The 16356-nt window shown below is 38.5% G+C and overlaps 1 protein-coding gene across 6 annotated transcripts in view; it reads right to left on the reverse strand.

Moving 5' to 3' along the window:
* Positions 1 to 615: 615 nt before the first annotated feature.
* Positions 616 to 16356, reverse strand: part of LOC106878488 (uncharacterized) — a 48937-nt gene continuing 33196 nt past the window's right edge. For all 6 annotated transcript variants that reach the window (XM_052973887.2, XM_052973886.2, XM_052973889.2 and 3 more), the window contains exons 3-10: positions 15809 to 15924; positions 14654 to 14775; positions 13271 to 13321; positions 12576 to 12679; positions 6838 to 8978; positions 4787 to 4973; positions 3497 to 3598; positions 616 to 1416 (exon numbers count right to left, since the gene is read on the reverse strand). In XM_052973887.2, coding sequence (XP_052829847.2) covers positions 1083 to 1416; positions 3497 to 3598; positions 4787 to 4973; positions 6838 to 8978; positions 12576 to 12679; positions 13271 to 13321; positions 14654 to 14775; positions 15809 to 15924 — 3157 coding nt within the window. In that variant the 3' untranslated portion in view covers positions 616 to 1082. The remainder of the gene's footprint in view (positions 1417 to 3496; positions 3599 to 4786; positions 4974 to 6837; positions 8979 to 12575; positions 12680 to 13270; positions 13322 to 14653; positions 14776 to 15808; positions 15925 to 16356) is intronic.

The following is a 16356-nucleotide window of genomic DNA, read 5'->3' on the forward strand; positions in this document are numbered from 1 at the left end:
ATATAATATATACATACACACATATACATACTTATACATGTGTGTGTGTGTGCGTGTGTGTGTGTGTGTATATATATATATATATATATATATATATATATATACATGTGTGCATATTTGATTCGCATAACATCCGCTTTCCATGCTAGCATGGGTTGGATGTATATATATATATATATATATATGTGTGTGTGTGTGTGTGTGTGTGTGTGTGTGTGTGTGTGTGTGTGTGTGTGTGTGTGTACATATATGTGTATAAGGATAGGTATGTGTGTGTGTATGTATATATATATATATATATATATATATATATATATACAGTTTTTACCCAGTATGCCATAGTATTCATTTCACCTACCTCCTGCTACAAATTGAAGGGGTGAGGGCAGCGACAATAATTCAGTAGTTGTAACACCTCCTGCAGCACATTCTGAAACCAGAGCAGGCGTAATGCTGCAAAACTGAAAGAACTGTAGGGCAACTAATATGGCAATAACACTTGTACTGTCACAGCCATCTCAGCTCCAGAAGTATGACAGACATTTCACTCTGCTAAGCAGCAACAGCAGCAGCAGCAGCAGCTGTTTCATAGAGACAGAGTATGGGGGTGAGGGGTTTTTCTTTTTCTTTTTCTGTGTTTATTTTAAATAGTTATGGTGGATTTTTTTTTAATAGTTTGTTATGAGGAGGGAGGGGAGAAGGAAGCTTTATTTTTATTTATCTATTTTTGTTTTAGGCTGAGATGGAAGAATGAACAGGACTACAACACAAAACACTGCTAATGCTAAATACTACAACTAGAACATAAATAACATCATGAAGATGTTGCTGATGATGATGATGATAATGACAATGACAACAATGGGACGTGGTAATGGTGGTGGTGGTGGTGGTGGTGGTGGTGGTGGCTTAGTAAGATATTGTTTGTTGGGTATTTTCATGGTTGTCAGCAGCAACAGAGTGATGGCAACTGGTAGCCCAACACGCATGCACAGGGTAGTTGTAGTTTACTCCAGTGCAAGGCAGGTGATCGGACAAGAGAGAGGTGGGCCTATTAGCCCAGTACCAGAGTTGCGACACTACTACGAACGCTTCATTGGAGATCTGTGGTAGAACAATAAATAGGGTGTCCCTGTCAGCAGGCCCTCAGAAGAGAGCCGCTCAAGGAAGTCTTCCTCGGTGAACACACGCACCGAGCTGTCATCACATTCCAGCCAGAAGATATCGCCATCCGAGTGTGAGTCTGAGTATGATGACCGGCAGCTTGCAGCACTGTTCACTGGCATCGAATCTCGCTGTCCACCGTTCGGTGGGAAGTGCCAGGTTAGTGAGCCAGCAAAGGTTTTCACATAGGCAACATAGTGTCCCGAGGATATGGTGTAACCAGCATGAGTGATCATTCCAAACAAACTATACCTGGATACATGAAAACAGATAGTAAACATTGTTATTTACTTAAAAAATTATCACAAACATATCACAACAAAATTCATCATCACCATCATCAACATTTAACACCAGTTTTTCATGCTGGCAAGGATTGGATGGCTTGACATTTAGCAAGAACATGGGCCACACCAGCTTTCACAATCTGTTTTGACTTGGTTTCTATAGCTGGATGCCCTTCCTAATGCCAACTACTTTACAAAATGTACTGGGTGCCTTTTACATGGCACCATCACCAGTGCTTTTTATGTGGCACCCATCATGATGAATCTTTTAGATAGGGAGTGTTCCATCTCTCCCACCCCATCAAGATTTCATTGCTGAAGGATATAAATAGTTTGCATGAGAAGTTTGAAAGGTCCATTTCAGACAAGCTGTGTCTGAATTAATTAACTACTAACCAAGTTAAGAGACATGACTTTTCCTAATTTGTTTATCTCCAGATTAGCACTGGTTAAGCAGACCTATTACTTAAGGCAATTCAGTCATGACCTCCCCATCTTCTTAGTGAAACATACTGTATTTAAAACTACATTTTTCTATGTATCTGTCCATTTTCTTCAAGTCAGTCGAGTGTGTGAATGCTATTTCTAGCAGACCAAGCAATGATGTAGAAGCACAGCTGAAGACACTTGATAACCAGATGAGAGGAAAAAAATTCCACTTGAAGTATTTCAATTACTAAAGAAACACATTAAGAATGAAATACAGCTCCTAACATTCAGTCTTAAGATGACAAAGTATTAGTTGTCATTTATAGTTTCAATAGTTTTTAATGCTTTAATTTTTTTCCTGTTTATATTAAATCAAGGTTTTCATATTTCTCTGTTCTTTTCTGTTTATCAATACAACAATTCAGTTACTCAGTGTTTGATCAATTGTAATCATGTCACATTGAGAGATCATTCTCACTTTGTTATGTCCCTTGGGTTGGATTATTCTATTTTTACCTATAATACCTGTCTCTCTAATCCTAGCTCTTTGGAAGTTATAAAGGAAATTGTCGCTGTTCTTTAGCCCCATGTTAGCCCTGATCAAGTAGGCCTCTGATAAAAAAACCTGCTTTTATTCAGACCAATACAGCCAGGACTATATTATCTAATGAAACCTCATTTTTGAAGATAGTAGGATGATTCAAGGGGAATTTAACAGCTATTTCTAGCACATAGAAGCTCTCTCGTTGACTGCTGTCTACAAGTAGTTGGTGTCTCTGTGCTTATAAATTAAATAGAAATATTTTTTAAACCACAAGAGTGTTTTACAAGCCAATGCTTAGCTGTCATATCATGGTGTGCCACCCATCCCTACTAACCTTGTAGAAAAAAAACTAATGTATCATAGGTAGCATTCTCAGATGACCTGGTGCCTATTTCAGTCAGTTACGTGAAGTGTAAAGCACAGTAAATTGAAGTGTAATGCCCAGAAACACAAAGAATTAACAATCAATATGAACTTGAAACTGAATTGGCAATCTATGATCCTATCAACTTGGCCATTTTTGGTGTCATGTAAAAAGCATCCAGTCCACATTGTAAAGTGGTTGGCATTAGGAAGGGCATCCAGCCTTAAAAACCTTGCCAAAACTGCCCACGCTAGTGCTGGTGCCAAATAAGAAGTACCTATTCCAATCAGTAATGTTTTGCATTAGCCATAAAAGCCCTGCCAAAACAGACAGTGAAATCTGGTGCAGTCTTCTGACTTTCCAGTTCCTGTCAAACTATCCAAACCAAGTCAGCAAGGAAAACGGGCGTTAAATGATGATGATGATGATATTGATGATGGTGAAACACTAACAGGAACTACGAGATTTAACATTGTACAATGTGATAATTTTTTTAAAAACAAAAAAAAAATTTTTAAACATCTTATTTTTCAATGCAAAAGTTACTTTTTATAGAAAAATATATTTTCCTAAGAAGAAAAATCAACTGTTTTCTAAATAATGTTTTTGTAAGGAAAAAGGTCTTTTTCTATATAAAACATGTGCAGGTCAAATATAATAATCAAAGAACTTGTGTAATTTTGAATGAAAGGAGAAAAAATAACTTACCGATGATCCTGACGATAGCAATCTTTGGGGCATTTATAAAGAAGGCATGGCAAGGAAAGGGGAATATCCACATGATCATTGATTTTACACATTAGTCCAATTCTGAGAGAAACAAAAAAACAATGAAGAACTTTTTGTTCGGACCAAATACAAATTTTAATATATATTAGGGAAAGGGAGAAACAGGTAAAATGAATTGAATCAACTTCTAATATTGCTGGTAGTTATTTTTTTTTTTTTTTTTCAAAATAGTATCACTAGATAAGAGCTTAACCCAAAATCCTAATTCTAGCAGTCTTTTATTTTACACTGATGATGATGCAGTATGAATCGCAATTGTTTAGACAGAGAAGTGGTCAAGTCATTAGAGATTCGGATGGATTGCCTTGCAATATTCATTCTAGCTCTGTGCTCTGAGTTCAAATACACGCCTCCAGGAATCAAACTCACAACCCTATGATCACAAACCAAATACCCTAACTACTAAACCACGCGCCTTCACACACACACACACACACACACACACAATCATCATCATCATCATCATTTAACGTCCATTGTCCATGCTGGCATGGGTTGGACGGTCTGACCAGGGCTGGCAAGCTGGAAGGCTGCGCCAGGCTCCAGTCTGTTTTGGCATGGTTTCTATGGCTGGATGCCCTTCCTAATGCCAACCACTCTGAAAGTGTAATGGCTGCTTTTACATGCCACCATCACAGGTGCCATTTGCGTGACTCTGGTATCTGCCACAACAGTGATTTCACTTGGCTTGATGGGTCTTCTTCTCAAGCACGGCACAATGCCAACATGATTATAATATTATAATATAATAGTTGTTTCTGACATAGAGGCACAAGGCCTGAAATTCAGAGGGAAAGAGTTAGTTGACTAAATCAACCCCAGTACATGACTGGTATTTTATTTTATCAACCTCTAATGGATAATAGCTATTATCCTTTTTGTGACATGCCAACTATGTAAACAGTAATTTCTCAATTCCCCCCCACACACACACACACACACACATATAAATATATATACGAAGGGCTTCTTTCAGTTTTCATCAACCAAATCTCCTCACAAGGCACTGGCTGGCTTGGGGTTATAATAGAAGATACTTGCACATAGCAGGACTGAACTCATGACTATATGGTTGGGAAGCAAACTTCTTAGTACACAGCTATGCCTGTGCTTACATACAGAAAATTAAGACAAAACAAATTTAAAAAAAAAAAAAAACAAAGAAAACCAGAGGTATAAAAATAAAAAATGGACATACGGAAGACTTACTCTGAAGATGCTGAGAACCGTTTCAGGTGTACAGTGAGAATGTCTGGCAAGGTATCGTAATGAAGAGATCGATCAGCCTCCACGTAGTTGTAGCAACTGTCGCAGTAGTATTTATTGTCACCCTGCAGTTTCTCCACTTCAGAGAAAGACGAGATGAAGCTGATCAATGTGTTCTGATCAGAGCTGTCTGCCATATTGAAGATGAGGGAAAAAACAGATTATTATTATTACTACTACTACTACTACTACTACTACTACTACTACAAGAAGAGAACAATGCAATATTTATTTAAAAAGTTAAATTTTGTTTATTGAACTGGACAACATTTTGACAGTTCCACCATCTTTGGGTTCAAATTGAGAAATGTTATTACATATCACATCGTACTCTTCTTATTGTGAAGAGTTACATCAATCTTCATAAAACATTATTGTTATTGTTGACATTGTAAGAATTTTGGGATGCACCCAAAAACATTTAAGAAATAAAAATGAAGAACAAAAATTAAACAATTGGAAAACGAAGACAATGCACAGACAAATACCTGAGAAATCGAAGGAAAAGACAACACCTGGAGGTGGCAAAGGAAAAAGTAATCTGAAAGGATGCACTGAGGCATTGATATGCAGCACCCAGGAACAAGCTCTGAGGACTAATTACACCAAGTTCCAAATATATAGGATCCTTTGTAGGATGTGTGGCAGCAAAAACAAAACAATTTCACATGTTGTAAGTGTAGCAAACCGGCCCAAAAGGAATATAAAAGGAGATAATGATAATGTGGACAAGTTTGTTCACTGGAGATTGTGTGAGAAGTATGGTAGTAGAAGAAAATGGAAATGGTTTGAACATAAACCAGGTGTCACTGAGAATAACGAATATAAGATCGTGTGGGACTTGACAACCCAATGTGAGTCACTAATTGATGCCAAAAGACTGGAAATTGCTGTAGCGGATAAAAGGAAGAAGGAAACTAAGATTATAGATATTGTCATACCTGGCGATGCACGCATAGGTGACAAAGGGCTGGAAAAGGTGGAAAAAACAAGTTACTAAAAGACAAAATTGCAAGAATGTGGGCAATGAAGAAAGTAATTGTCATCCTAGTAGTTGTAGGGGCACTCAGAGCACTAACAACCAAGTTCAAGAAATATGTCAAAGAAATCGGCATTGACATGAGGGTAGAACATGCTCAAAGAACTGCTCTACTGGGGACAGCAAAGATTTTGAGACTGACAATATTTGACATAAGTACCAAGTTTTATAATTTGTGGAAAGAGACTCTCTGAAACCTTTGACAACTGGCTGCTGTCTGCTCTCAGAAAATTAACTGGAACAAGTAAGATCGAGAACTCTGAGAAGTAAAATTTGATGATGATGATAATAATAATAACAATAATAAATGCCCTGATGCAGTACCAGGTAGTTGCTCTCATGGCTTTTGATCTTAATTGATTGGAAGTGTTATCATGTACATTGTTCTGTCTTGCTATAAAAGATGTGTTACAGCAAATATCCTGCTCAATACCTCAGATTTGCTTGTCAGTTGTTTGACCTTAACCAACTGAGCAGAAGTAGTGAGGGAGTGCCATAGCCATGTATTGAGAGGAATTCTTTGGGGTTTGAATAATTCACCTCTGGAAATATGGGTGGTTCATTCAACATCTTTAAACAACCCTTACTCAGGAACCTTTTGAGTGGGATGGGGCTAATTGACCTGAAGAAAATTCTAACTTCAGTCCCACCTGCAAGGTCATGTGCTGTTTATCTTGATATGAGATCACTATGTCGCGCACATATGGTTGTGATGCATGTACCTGGTGTACCCTTATCAGACGGGTAGTCATGCTGGATATACTGGGTTTTGTATATTTTACCCTAGTGTCACTTTGATGGCATGCATTGCTCTCTCACTCAATAATAATAATAATAATAATAATAATAGTTTCAAATTTTGGTGCAAAGCCAGCAATTTGTACTTAGTTTATCAACCCTGAAAGGATGAAAGGCAAAGTTTACCTCGGCATAATAATAAGACCAATAAACATACCTTCATTTTCAGGATCACTGCTTTCTCCATCACTGTTCCTTAAGGGATTTGAGGTTTTCTTCAATGGAACACTGACCTCAAGAAATTCCTCAGGCTTTTCACTTGACTTTTCACACTCCAGACAGCGAGTCCTTGACAAGATGGTCCCGAGAAACAGCTGTTTGACAAAATCCTTCTTTTTTTTCAAAGAGTTCCCTGTATTAAGGCACTCGATGGCATAATAGACATTCACAGAACTGAGGGCACTGTTGCACACCAAGTCACATTTTTCCAGCTTCACAAAAGAATTCCAGATTTGACGCACTTGGTTCTTACTCATACCATTGTGTAACGACACTGTGTTTTTTGATTTAGTTTTCTTATTGTTGCTGTTTTTGTTGTACGTATGGCTGTTGTTGTTGTTGCTGTTAGCATTTGCAGTGGTGGTGGTGGTGGTGGTGGTGGTGGTGGTGTTAGCAGTGTTTGTGTTGGTAGTGTTTGTGTTTGTAGAAGTGGTAGTGATGGTGGCGGTGGTGGTGGTGGTGGTAGTGGCACTGTTTATGGTGTTGTCAGTGGCAGTAACAGAAACAGTAGTCTGAATTGTGGGACAGTTTTCAGGCGAATGGCAGGAGTTTTCCAACAGAGGAGGTGGGGGAGAAAGACAGGGGGAAAGTGTGGAGGGAGGTAGTGGAGCAGAGGCAGAATGGCAGTGAGGCACCGGTGCTGAAGATGAGGGAGATGCCTGTGACTGTGACAGGAGAGGGGTTGGGTGGGTGGCTTTCGAAGAATACTGAGCGACAGAAAGGGGTCCATTTACACCAATTTTTCCATTTGTTACAGCAGCTTCAATGGTAAAGCATTTCGCAGAAAGAGGTGTAAGAGGAGGAGTAAGGATGAAGGAGGAGGAGGAGGAGCTAGTTTTCAACAGCATGTCCTCCCCCCTGACTTGCTTTGCATCTATCTCACAAGTCGGCTTCATAACTTCCTTCAGAGCAGAGTTGTCCTTCATGTTATCTAAAGTGCTGCTCTTCAGGTTTTCAACAGGCACTAACTTTTTATCTGAAATGGAAGAACGATAACTCATGTCTTCCATGTAGATATCCTGAGTGTCGTCCACCTGGACGAATTTCATGTCCCTGCTAAGGATGCAATCTCTGTCTTTCTTGAAGGTAGACTTTTTGTCCTCCACAATGATACATTTTGTGTCATCCTCTGAGGTACAGTTAGTGTATTCCATAGAGATGCAGTTTGTGTCCTTCAAGGAAGCACATTTACTATCAACTACAGAAACATGTTTTACACCTTCCACAGAAGCAGATTTAGAACCCTCTTCAGAGACACACTTCTTGTCCTTAACAGAGGTAGATTTTTTATCCACCACAGAGGAAGACTTCACATCCTCCACAGAAGCAGATTTTGAATCCTCTGTTGAAGAAAGCTTTGTGTCTTCCGCAGAGAATATCCTGGTACCTCCCACAGAAGAAATGCCGTTAGTGTGACTGTTGTGGCTACTGGAATCAAAACCAGGCTGCAGCTTAGTTAATGTAGATGTCCCAAGCTCTGAAACAGAGTTAGCATCGTCAAGAGAAGATACGCATTGGTGTTTTAATAAATTAGTTTTAAAGTCAGACGTTTTGTCCAACTGATGAGTGGCAGGGCATTGGTCAGTGAGGGCAGACTCAGACGTCTTCTGTGATGAAGATGAAGATGTGTGTAAAGTAGAACTCAAGTCGTCTAATGAATAACTGCGTACAATGACATCAGGGCTGATTGAGCAATTTGGAGATAAAGCTATTTCAGTGGGAGGTAATAAGTGCAAGCCATCACAGGATGACTCACTGTTGTTCACCATAGTCTTGTTGCCTACAAACGCACTGCTGTTGTCAGTGCTTAGTGTCCCAGATGTAGTGGAGATATTCTCACTTGAAGGGGAGAGAGAAACAGGTGAAGCAGTACCATTGAAATTGCTACTGCTGTTGCTTCTACTGTTACTACTCCTGGTGTTGCCACTGCTGCTGTTGTTGCTGTGGCTGCTGTTGTTGGCTTCACTGGCTGATGCCTTCTTAAGTAACTTCTCGGCTTCCTGTAAATGGTACAGTATAAACTGCAGAAATTCCTGAGCATCATGCTGTGAACTTCCTTCAAACATTGAATTTAGTTTACTGCAAGTAAATAAGATATATATATATATATATATATATATATATATATATAAATAGTAAATTTTAAAAAAACAAAGAACAAAAACAAAAATCAATGCAAGGACATGGTACATGTAAAGTATTAGCAGATGCTCAAGGAAGGAAAGAAAGATGGTTTAACGTTTCGAGCAGATGCTCTTCTTCAGAAACAAGAGAGAGAGGAATGTCCAATAGAAAAGGAATACAGAGGGGAAAAAAACCGTGTATGTACGCATACATGTATGTATGTGTTTTGTGTGTGTGCATATATGTGCGTGGGATTGTATATGTGGAGGTGTATGTGCGTTCCTGTGTGTGTGTGTGTGTTGTGTGTAAGAGGTATATGTGCATTCATGTGTGTAAACATGCAAGTATTTGTGCGTGTGTATGTATGTGTGCATGTATACAGAAATAAAATAAAAGATTGATAAAAAAGGGAAAAAAAGGGGGAAGGGTACAAGATGTAAAAATAAAAAATGAATAAAAAATACAAAAAATAATAGATACAAAATAAAAAATTAAAAAATAAAATAAATAAACAAATTAAGATTAAAGAGATAAAATAGAAATTAATACAATTATTAAAAAATTAATACAATTAAAAAGTAAAAAATTTGACGGAAAAAAAAACGATAAAAAATCAAAAAAAAGGTAATTGTGTAGAAAAGTAAGCAGGTTATAAGAGAGGATGAAATAAGATAAAATAAAAAGTTGCTTTTTCGTTTTAAGGAAGGTGTAGAGAGTCGTTAAAAGGAGGGGGTTGTGTTGAGTCTGAAATAAGTTTGAGTCTGTAGACTAAAACTGTAACACTATTCCAGGCGGAGTCGGGAATGTGTGGATCAGCGGTGCAGGGCGAGGCCAAAAACAGAGATATTAGAGGAGGAGTGGTTGGTCAAGCAGGAATGACGGGCGATGGGGGTGTTCGTGTGTAGCCGAACATCTCATAGATGTTCGGTGAACCGGTCGGCCAGCCGGCGGCCCTGCTGACCAATGTAAATTTTATTGCACAAATTATATCTATTGCAATGGATAAGGCTGTTCCCTCTCTGAAACATTTAAAAACATAAAATGAACGCCATCACCACTAACTGTCTCTTTCACTCCCTCTTTCTCTCTCACTTCCTCTCTGTCCTGCTCTCTCTCGCTTTGTCACTCACTTCTTACTTCCTTTGAAGTGTGACACACACCACAGGTACATACAAAAACAAAAAAACTAAGCATATTAATATTTATTGACCTGTGAAAAATTCACAGAATACATAAAAATATATATACAACAGGCTTGGTTTTAACCTGTTCAATTATTTCACATGTCCCACAAAGGTTTCTGCATTTTGTTACCTGCATTATTTCTTCTGCTAATATAAATGTCACCTTTGTTAAAATATTTTTTTTTAAAGATTTGGTGTCTCCCTTTGGCTGCTGATAATTACGTTATCATTTAACATCCACTTTTCCATGCTTGCATAGAGGTTTGATGGCATTGTTTTAGGCAGATTTTCAACAGCCAGATGCCCTTCCTGTCATAGTTCTAGGATTATAGGTGACTATAAACGAGACTGTCCCTTCATTTGAGAGAAGGGGAAAATCTTTTACTGGTTCTTTTCATAGAAGAATGTGTTGAATAAAGTCAAGCTGCTGTCCCAAAACGTTAGATTTCTTGTTAACCGCAGACCATATTAAACTCAAAAACTTCAAAATGTTTTGTCAGCAAAATCCACAAGCAATCTTATTGGATTCTGTATTTTCTTTTCATTTTTTTACTTTTTTTTTTGCTTCGAAGAAAGACAACTCTATCTGGACTGTTGACGAGTAAGGGAGACCATATGTAATACTTGTAACGAGAGCTGATCACTTATTTCCCTTTACATAAACGAAATTATTTATATAAATATATATTTGCTGGCCCGAGAATAAAAAATTGGAGGGCAACGAATATTCTTGTTCCAAGGGAAATAAGAAAAATTCTTACCTTTCCATAGCAATATATAAAGTCTTATATTCTATTTGTTCAAGTTATTAAAAGAAGCGGCGATGCAGGAGTATCGCTTTCAAAGGTCTGATGAAAAGGGAAAAAATAACTATAGCTAGGTTTGAACCCGTAAGTAATTAATCAAGCAACCTAGCCTCACAACCACTGTACATAATGAAGAGAACAAGGATTGTGATATTCAAGGGCTGAGTTCACAAATATTAAACTGACTCAAATAAAGTCGCAGCTAGTCACGTTATAGAGTTGCTTGTCTACTTGAGGGTCTGATGGTCAGCAATTTATATCCTATCGCCAATGTTATGCTGTTACTGAAGAACTCACTAGATTAGTACGTCCAGCCATATCTAAGTACATGACAATACAATTCAATGACATAATCAAACAGCGTTTATCTTTTATCTTTTGCTTGTTTCAGTCATTAGACTGCGGCCATACTGGGGCACTGCCTTGAAGAACTTAGTCAAATGAATCGACTCAAGTACATTTTTTTCCTTTTTAAGCCTGATACTCAATCTATTGGTCTCTTTGTCGAACCATTAAGTTATAATGCAAACTCACCAACACCGATTATCAAGTGGTGGAGCGGGGACAAACACAGACACAAAGACACTTCAGTTTCTGTCTACCAAATCCACTGACAAGGCTTTAGTCAGCCTGAGACTATAGTAGAAGACACTTGCTCCAGGTTCCACACAATGGGGTTGAACTTGGAACCATGTGGTAGGGAAGCGAAAATTTTATAAAAGTCCATCCAAGTGATTGTCAAACTTTCACTTAGCAACATTATACAACCTTCTCACTCAGTCCCACAAACCCTGCACTTAAACATCTTGAGTCAATGAAGAAGCATTGCAGACCAATAAGCAAGTCTTTGTATGAGTAGTTCTCAACCTAAGGGGTCTACGAACCCCTGGGGATTCCACAAAGACAATATGGGAGGAAGATGGGTGATGAGCTGCATCCACAATTTCACATGGTAAAATGTATAATTCTATAATATAACTCAACATCGTCATCACCGTTTTAATGACTACTTTCCCACGCTTGCACCGGGATACCAAAACAGACCTTGCTGATACTGGTGTCACATAAAAAACACTCAATCCACCCTGTAAGATGGTTGGCATTAGGAAGGGTATCCAGCTACAAAAACTATGCCAAAACAGACACAGGGGATGATGATGATGAAGATAACATTGCCGTCATCATAAAAGCTTAAGTTGAACTTGGTGGGATTTTAACTTAGAATATAAAGGCATGTAATTAAATGTTTTGTTTGTTTGTTTTTTTTGGTTTTGTTTTTTTTTATATTCTCAGTAAAAATGGTTCCATCTTCTTCCGTGTTGAAGCATTAACAGACTTGGTTTCCAAAAAGCTGAAGGCCTGTGTTTGTTGAATTACATTTACTGAATGACAAATTACACTATATCAGGTTTGTAAGTTTCCCTTGCCAAACCATTTTCCGTAACCAGACAGGCTTAAGGTCTTGTTTACATTTTTTTACATTTAAATAAACTACAATTGCTGAACAACACATTGTACTCTTTCAGATACAAACACCTACGATTAAGGAACAAAACACTTACCGAACAACATTCTGTACCCTGTCAGGTTTAAGGGCTATGTTTGCAGATGTTACACTTGACAAACCTTGCATCTTTCGTTCCAGTGCACTCATCTGTTTGAAAACCTAAATGAAAGGAAAGTCAGAAGTAATAACTATATTACACAACACATTTGACTGAACTCTACATGTAACATCATCAACATCATTTAACGTCCATTGTCCATGCTGGCATGGGTTGGACGGTCTGACCAGGGCTGGCAAGCTGGAAGGCTGCACCAGACTCCAGTGTTTTGGCATGGTTTCTATGGCTGGATGCCCTTCCTAATGCCAACCACTCTGAGATTGTAATGAGTACTTTTACATGCCACCATCACAGGTGCCATTTGCGTGACTCTGGTATCTGCCACAACAGCGGTTTCACTTGGCTTGATGGGTCTTCTTCTCAAGCACAGCATAATGCCAACATGATTATAATATTATAAAACAACTATTATAATATAATAGTTGTTTCTGACAAAGAGGCACAAGGCCTGAAATTCAGAGTACAACCCCAGTACATGACTGGTACTTTATTTTATCAACCTCTGATGGATAATAATTATCCTTTTCGTGACATGCCAACAGTGTAACAGTAAATTCTCAATTAACACACACGCACTCACAATATCACACACTTCTTTAACATTAACCAAAATAGCAACAAGGGTAACATACCTCAGAAATAGATAAAGCCAGTTCCCAAACACGTGAGGATTCACTCTCAACCTTTCAAAACAACAAAAAAATAAGTACATCAGATGAAAACTCAAAGAGTAGAATTATGGAATTACAGTTTTATAGAAAAGAAAAACACAAACAAACCAGATTTCTAGAATAAAATAACATGACAGAATTACAAGAAATAACCAAACACATGAAAACAAATATAATGAAGAATTACACATAATTACAAGAATATGGAAACAGAAAGAGACATGGGCAAGGCTGTATGGTTAAGAAGCTTGCTTCCCAACTATGTGGTCTCAGGTTCAGTCTCACTATGCAGCACCAGGTCTAAGTCTTGTAAGTGAAGTTGGTAAATGGAAAACTGAAAGAAGCCCATCATTTATGTGTGTATGGTACCATATAAGAAGCACCCACGCCAGTGCCATATTAAAACCACCTGTGCTGGCACCATGTGAAAAGTACCCATTCCAGTGCCACATAAAGAGTACCCAGTACACACTGTAAAGTGTTTGTTATTAGAAAGGGCATCCAGTCATAGAGACCATGCCAAAACAGATGACTGGGGCCTGGTGCAGCCCTCCAGCTTACCAGCTCCCGTCAAACCATCCAACCCATGCCAGCATGGAAAACAGATGCTCACTGATGATGATGATGATGATGACTGTAGCGTACCTGGATGGTAGACTTAATCCATTGCCTGATTTAACACTACCAACACCAACAGGGGTCTTGGGTACCTTTGATAAGTTTGTTTTATTGCAAGTATCCGGTCCAGATCTCTAGTTTAAAGATACTTTTCACCCTCCCTCCCACAAGTCTCAGTAACACTAAAAAAAAGTAACAGGCACTGCCTTTCTTTCCTGTCTAAGAGATATACTCTTTTACTCTTTTACTTGTTTCAGTCATTTGACTGTGGCCATGCTGGAGCACCGACTTTAGTCAAGCAAATCGACCCTGGGACTTATTCTTTGTAAGCCTAGTACTTATTCTATCGGTCTCTTTTGCCGAACCGCTAAGTGACGGGGACATAAGCACACCAGCATCGGTTGTCAAGCAATGCTAGGGGAACAAACACAGACACACAAATACACATATATATATATATATATATATATATATATATATATATATATATATATGCATATATACGACGGGTTTCTTTCAGTTTCCGTCTACCAAATCCACTCAGAAGGCTTTGGTCGGCCCGAGGCTATAGTAGAAGACACGCAGTGGGACTGAACCGGGAACCATGTGGTTGGTAAGCAAGCTACTTACCACACAGCCACTCTTGCGCCTATACAAAAAAAAAAAATTTTTTAAAGAATTAAATATCAATAATCTCTTTGTAAAATAAAGAATACAAGTACTTACAGATGAATCAGCAAAAGACCTGGTGTGTTTTGCTACTTTGTAACACAACTCATTGAGTCCATCAACAAAGCAAGGTGTATATCTCAAAATCTGCAGCACGCTGTTCAGGAAGCAAGTATTATCTATAAACAAAAAAATGGGTATGTTCCAACAGAATTAGAAAATTTATGCAAAAGAGTGACACAATGTGTGTGTGTGCATCTGTATCAATGTATAAATGTGTGTTGTGACCGAGTGAGTGTGTGGACAATTATAGATATAAGCATGCAAGACTGTGTTTGTATTTGGGTGCAGGGCAAGTGAAGTTATTGCTTATTCAGGTAGGAATAAGTAGGACTGCAACCCTTTTGAGGGCTTCCAAGATTGGTGAGTAGGATGGAAGAAGATATCTTTGACCAAAATCCTGGCTCAAATACTGGCAAAGAAAGAGACTCCTCTAGAGGTATCCAAGGGCTTGGTGTTGGCGTTAAACCAAGTGACAGAATGTGTTTATCACTCAAGTAAGCCACAGTGGAATTTGAACTCAGAATGCTGAGTCAACAATCACAGCAAAGCATCCTGTCCAGTAAATCTGCCAGTCTTAAGTCCTACACTGGTACTTTATTTTATCAACTCTGAAAGGAGGAAAGGTAAAATTTATCTTGGCAGGATTTGTGTAAAACTGTTTGAGTTTAAGAATATGGCTACAAGTGTGAGTGAGTGAGCAACCATGTACGAGTGACAAGTGTATGTGTATGTGTGTGTGTTTACAATACAGGACGTACATGTGTGTATATAATGAGAGTACAGTAAAGTGTGTATGTGAAGGTTAAGTGGCCTAGTAGTTAGGTATGTTGCACTCACAATCATGAGATCGTGGTTTTGATTCCCAGACTAGCTGTGTGTTGTCTTCTTGAGCAAAACACTTCATTTCACGTTGCTCCAGTCCACTCAACTATAAATGAGTAACCCTGCAACAGAGAAACCTTCTGATCATGGGGAACACTGGGCTGCTCACCTAACCAGCAGGGTAGCATCCATTCAAAAAAGTTAAAATGATGCAAAGCGCATTGTGACCAGCAATGTATAACATCCAATGGTCTGGTCAATCACGTGATCACGTGATATATCCATGTAATTGTTTGAAAGAAAGAAAACAGCACCTCTGGCACTCACCTAAATTCTCCAGTGCTGCCACTATGGGCATTGACTCATAGACATCATCAGAGTTGATGCTGATGACATCATTACCAACATCTGCAGTAGAATTCACTTTACTCCTACTTGGTTCCCTGCAACAGACACACCATATTTCTACACATTTACCATATAACAACAACAACAACAACAACAACAACAAACAAACATTTGTTTTGTATTCTTCATATATTCATTCCTATCTAAGCATTTGTTTCTTTCTTTTTTTGTCTATGTTAACTTAATTAGACAGATTCTGCAAGTCTAGACACTAGCTATTTACTTCATGAAGAAATAAATACATCTCTCAAAGTAGGTGGAATATGTGGAAGTGGAAGACCCAGGAAGACATCGCATGAAGTACTGAACAACAACCTCAGGATGCTGAACCTTTCAGGTGAGATAACAAAAGACAGAGATGCTTGGCACCTTGCATACTCAAGAAAACCTGTACTCCACAGAGTCCCACTGATGGTGCAAAGCACTCGTGGCAGTGCCACGTAAAGCGCCCATGCGGTTCCACATAA

Source organism: Octopus bimaculoides, chromosome 16 (assembly GCF_046866305.1).
Source record: "Octopus bimaculoides isolate indiv1 chromosome 16, ASM4686630v1, whole genome shotgun sequence".
In the NCBI taxonomy this organism is placed as follows: domain Eukaryota; kingdom Metazoa; phylum Mollusca; class Cephalopoda; order Octopoda; family Octopodidae; genus Octopus; species Octopus bimaculoides.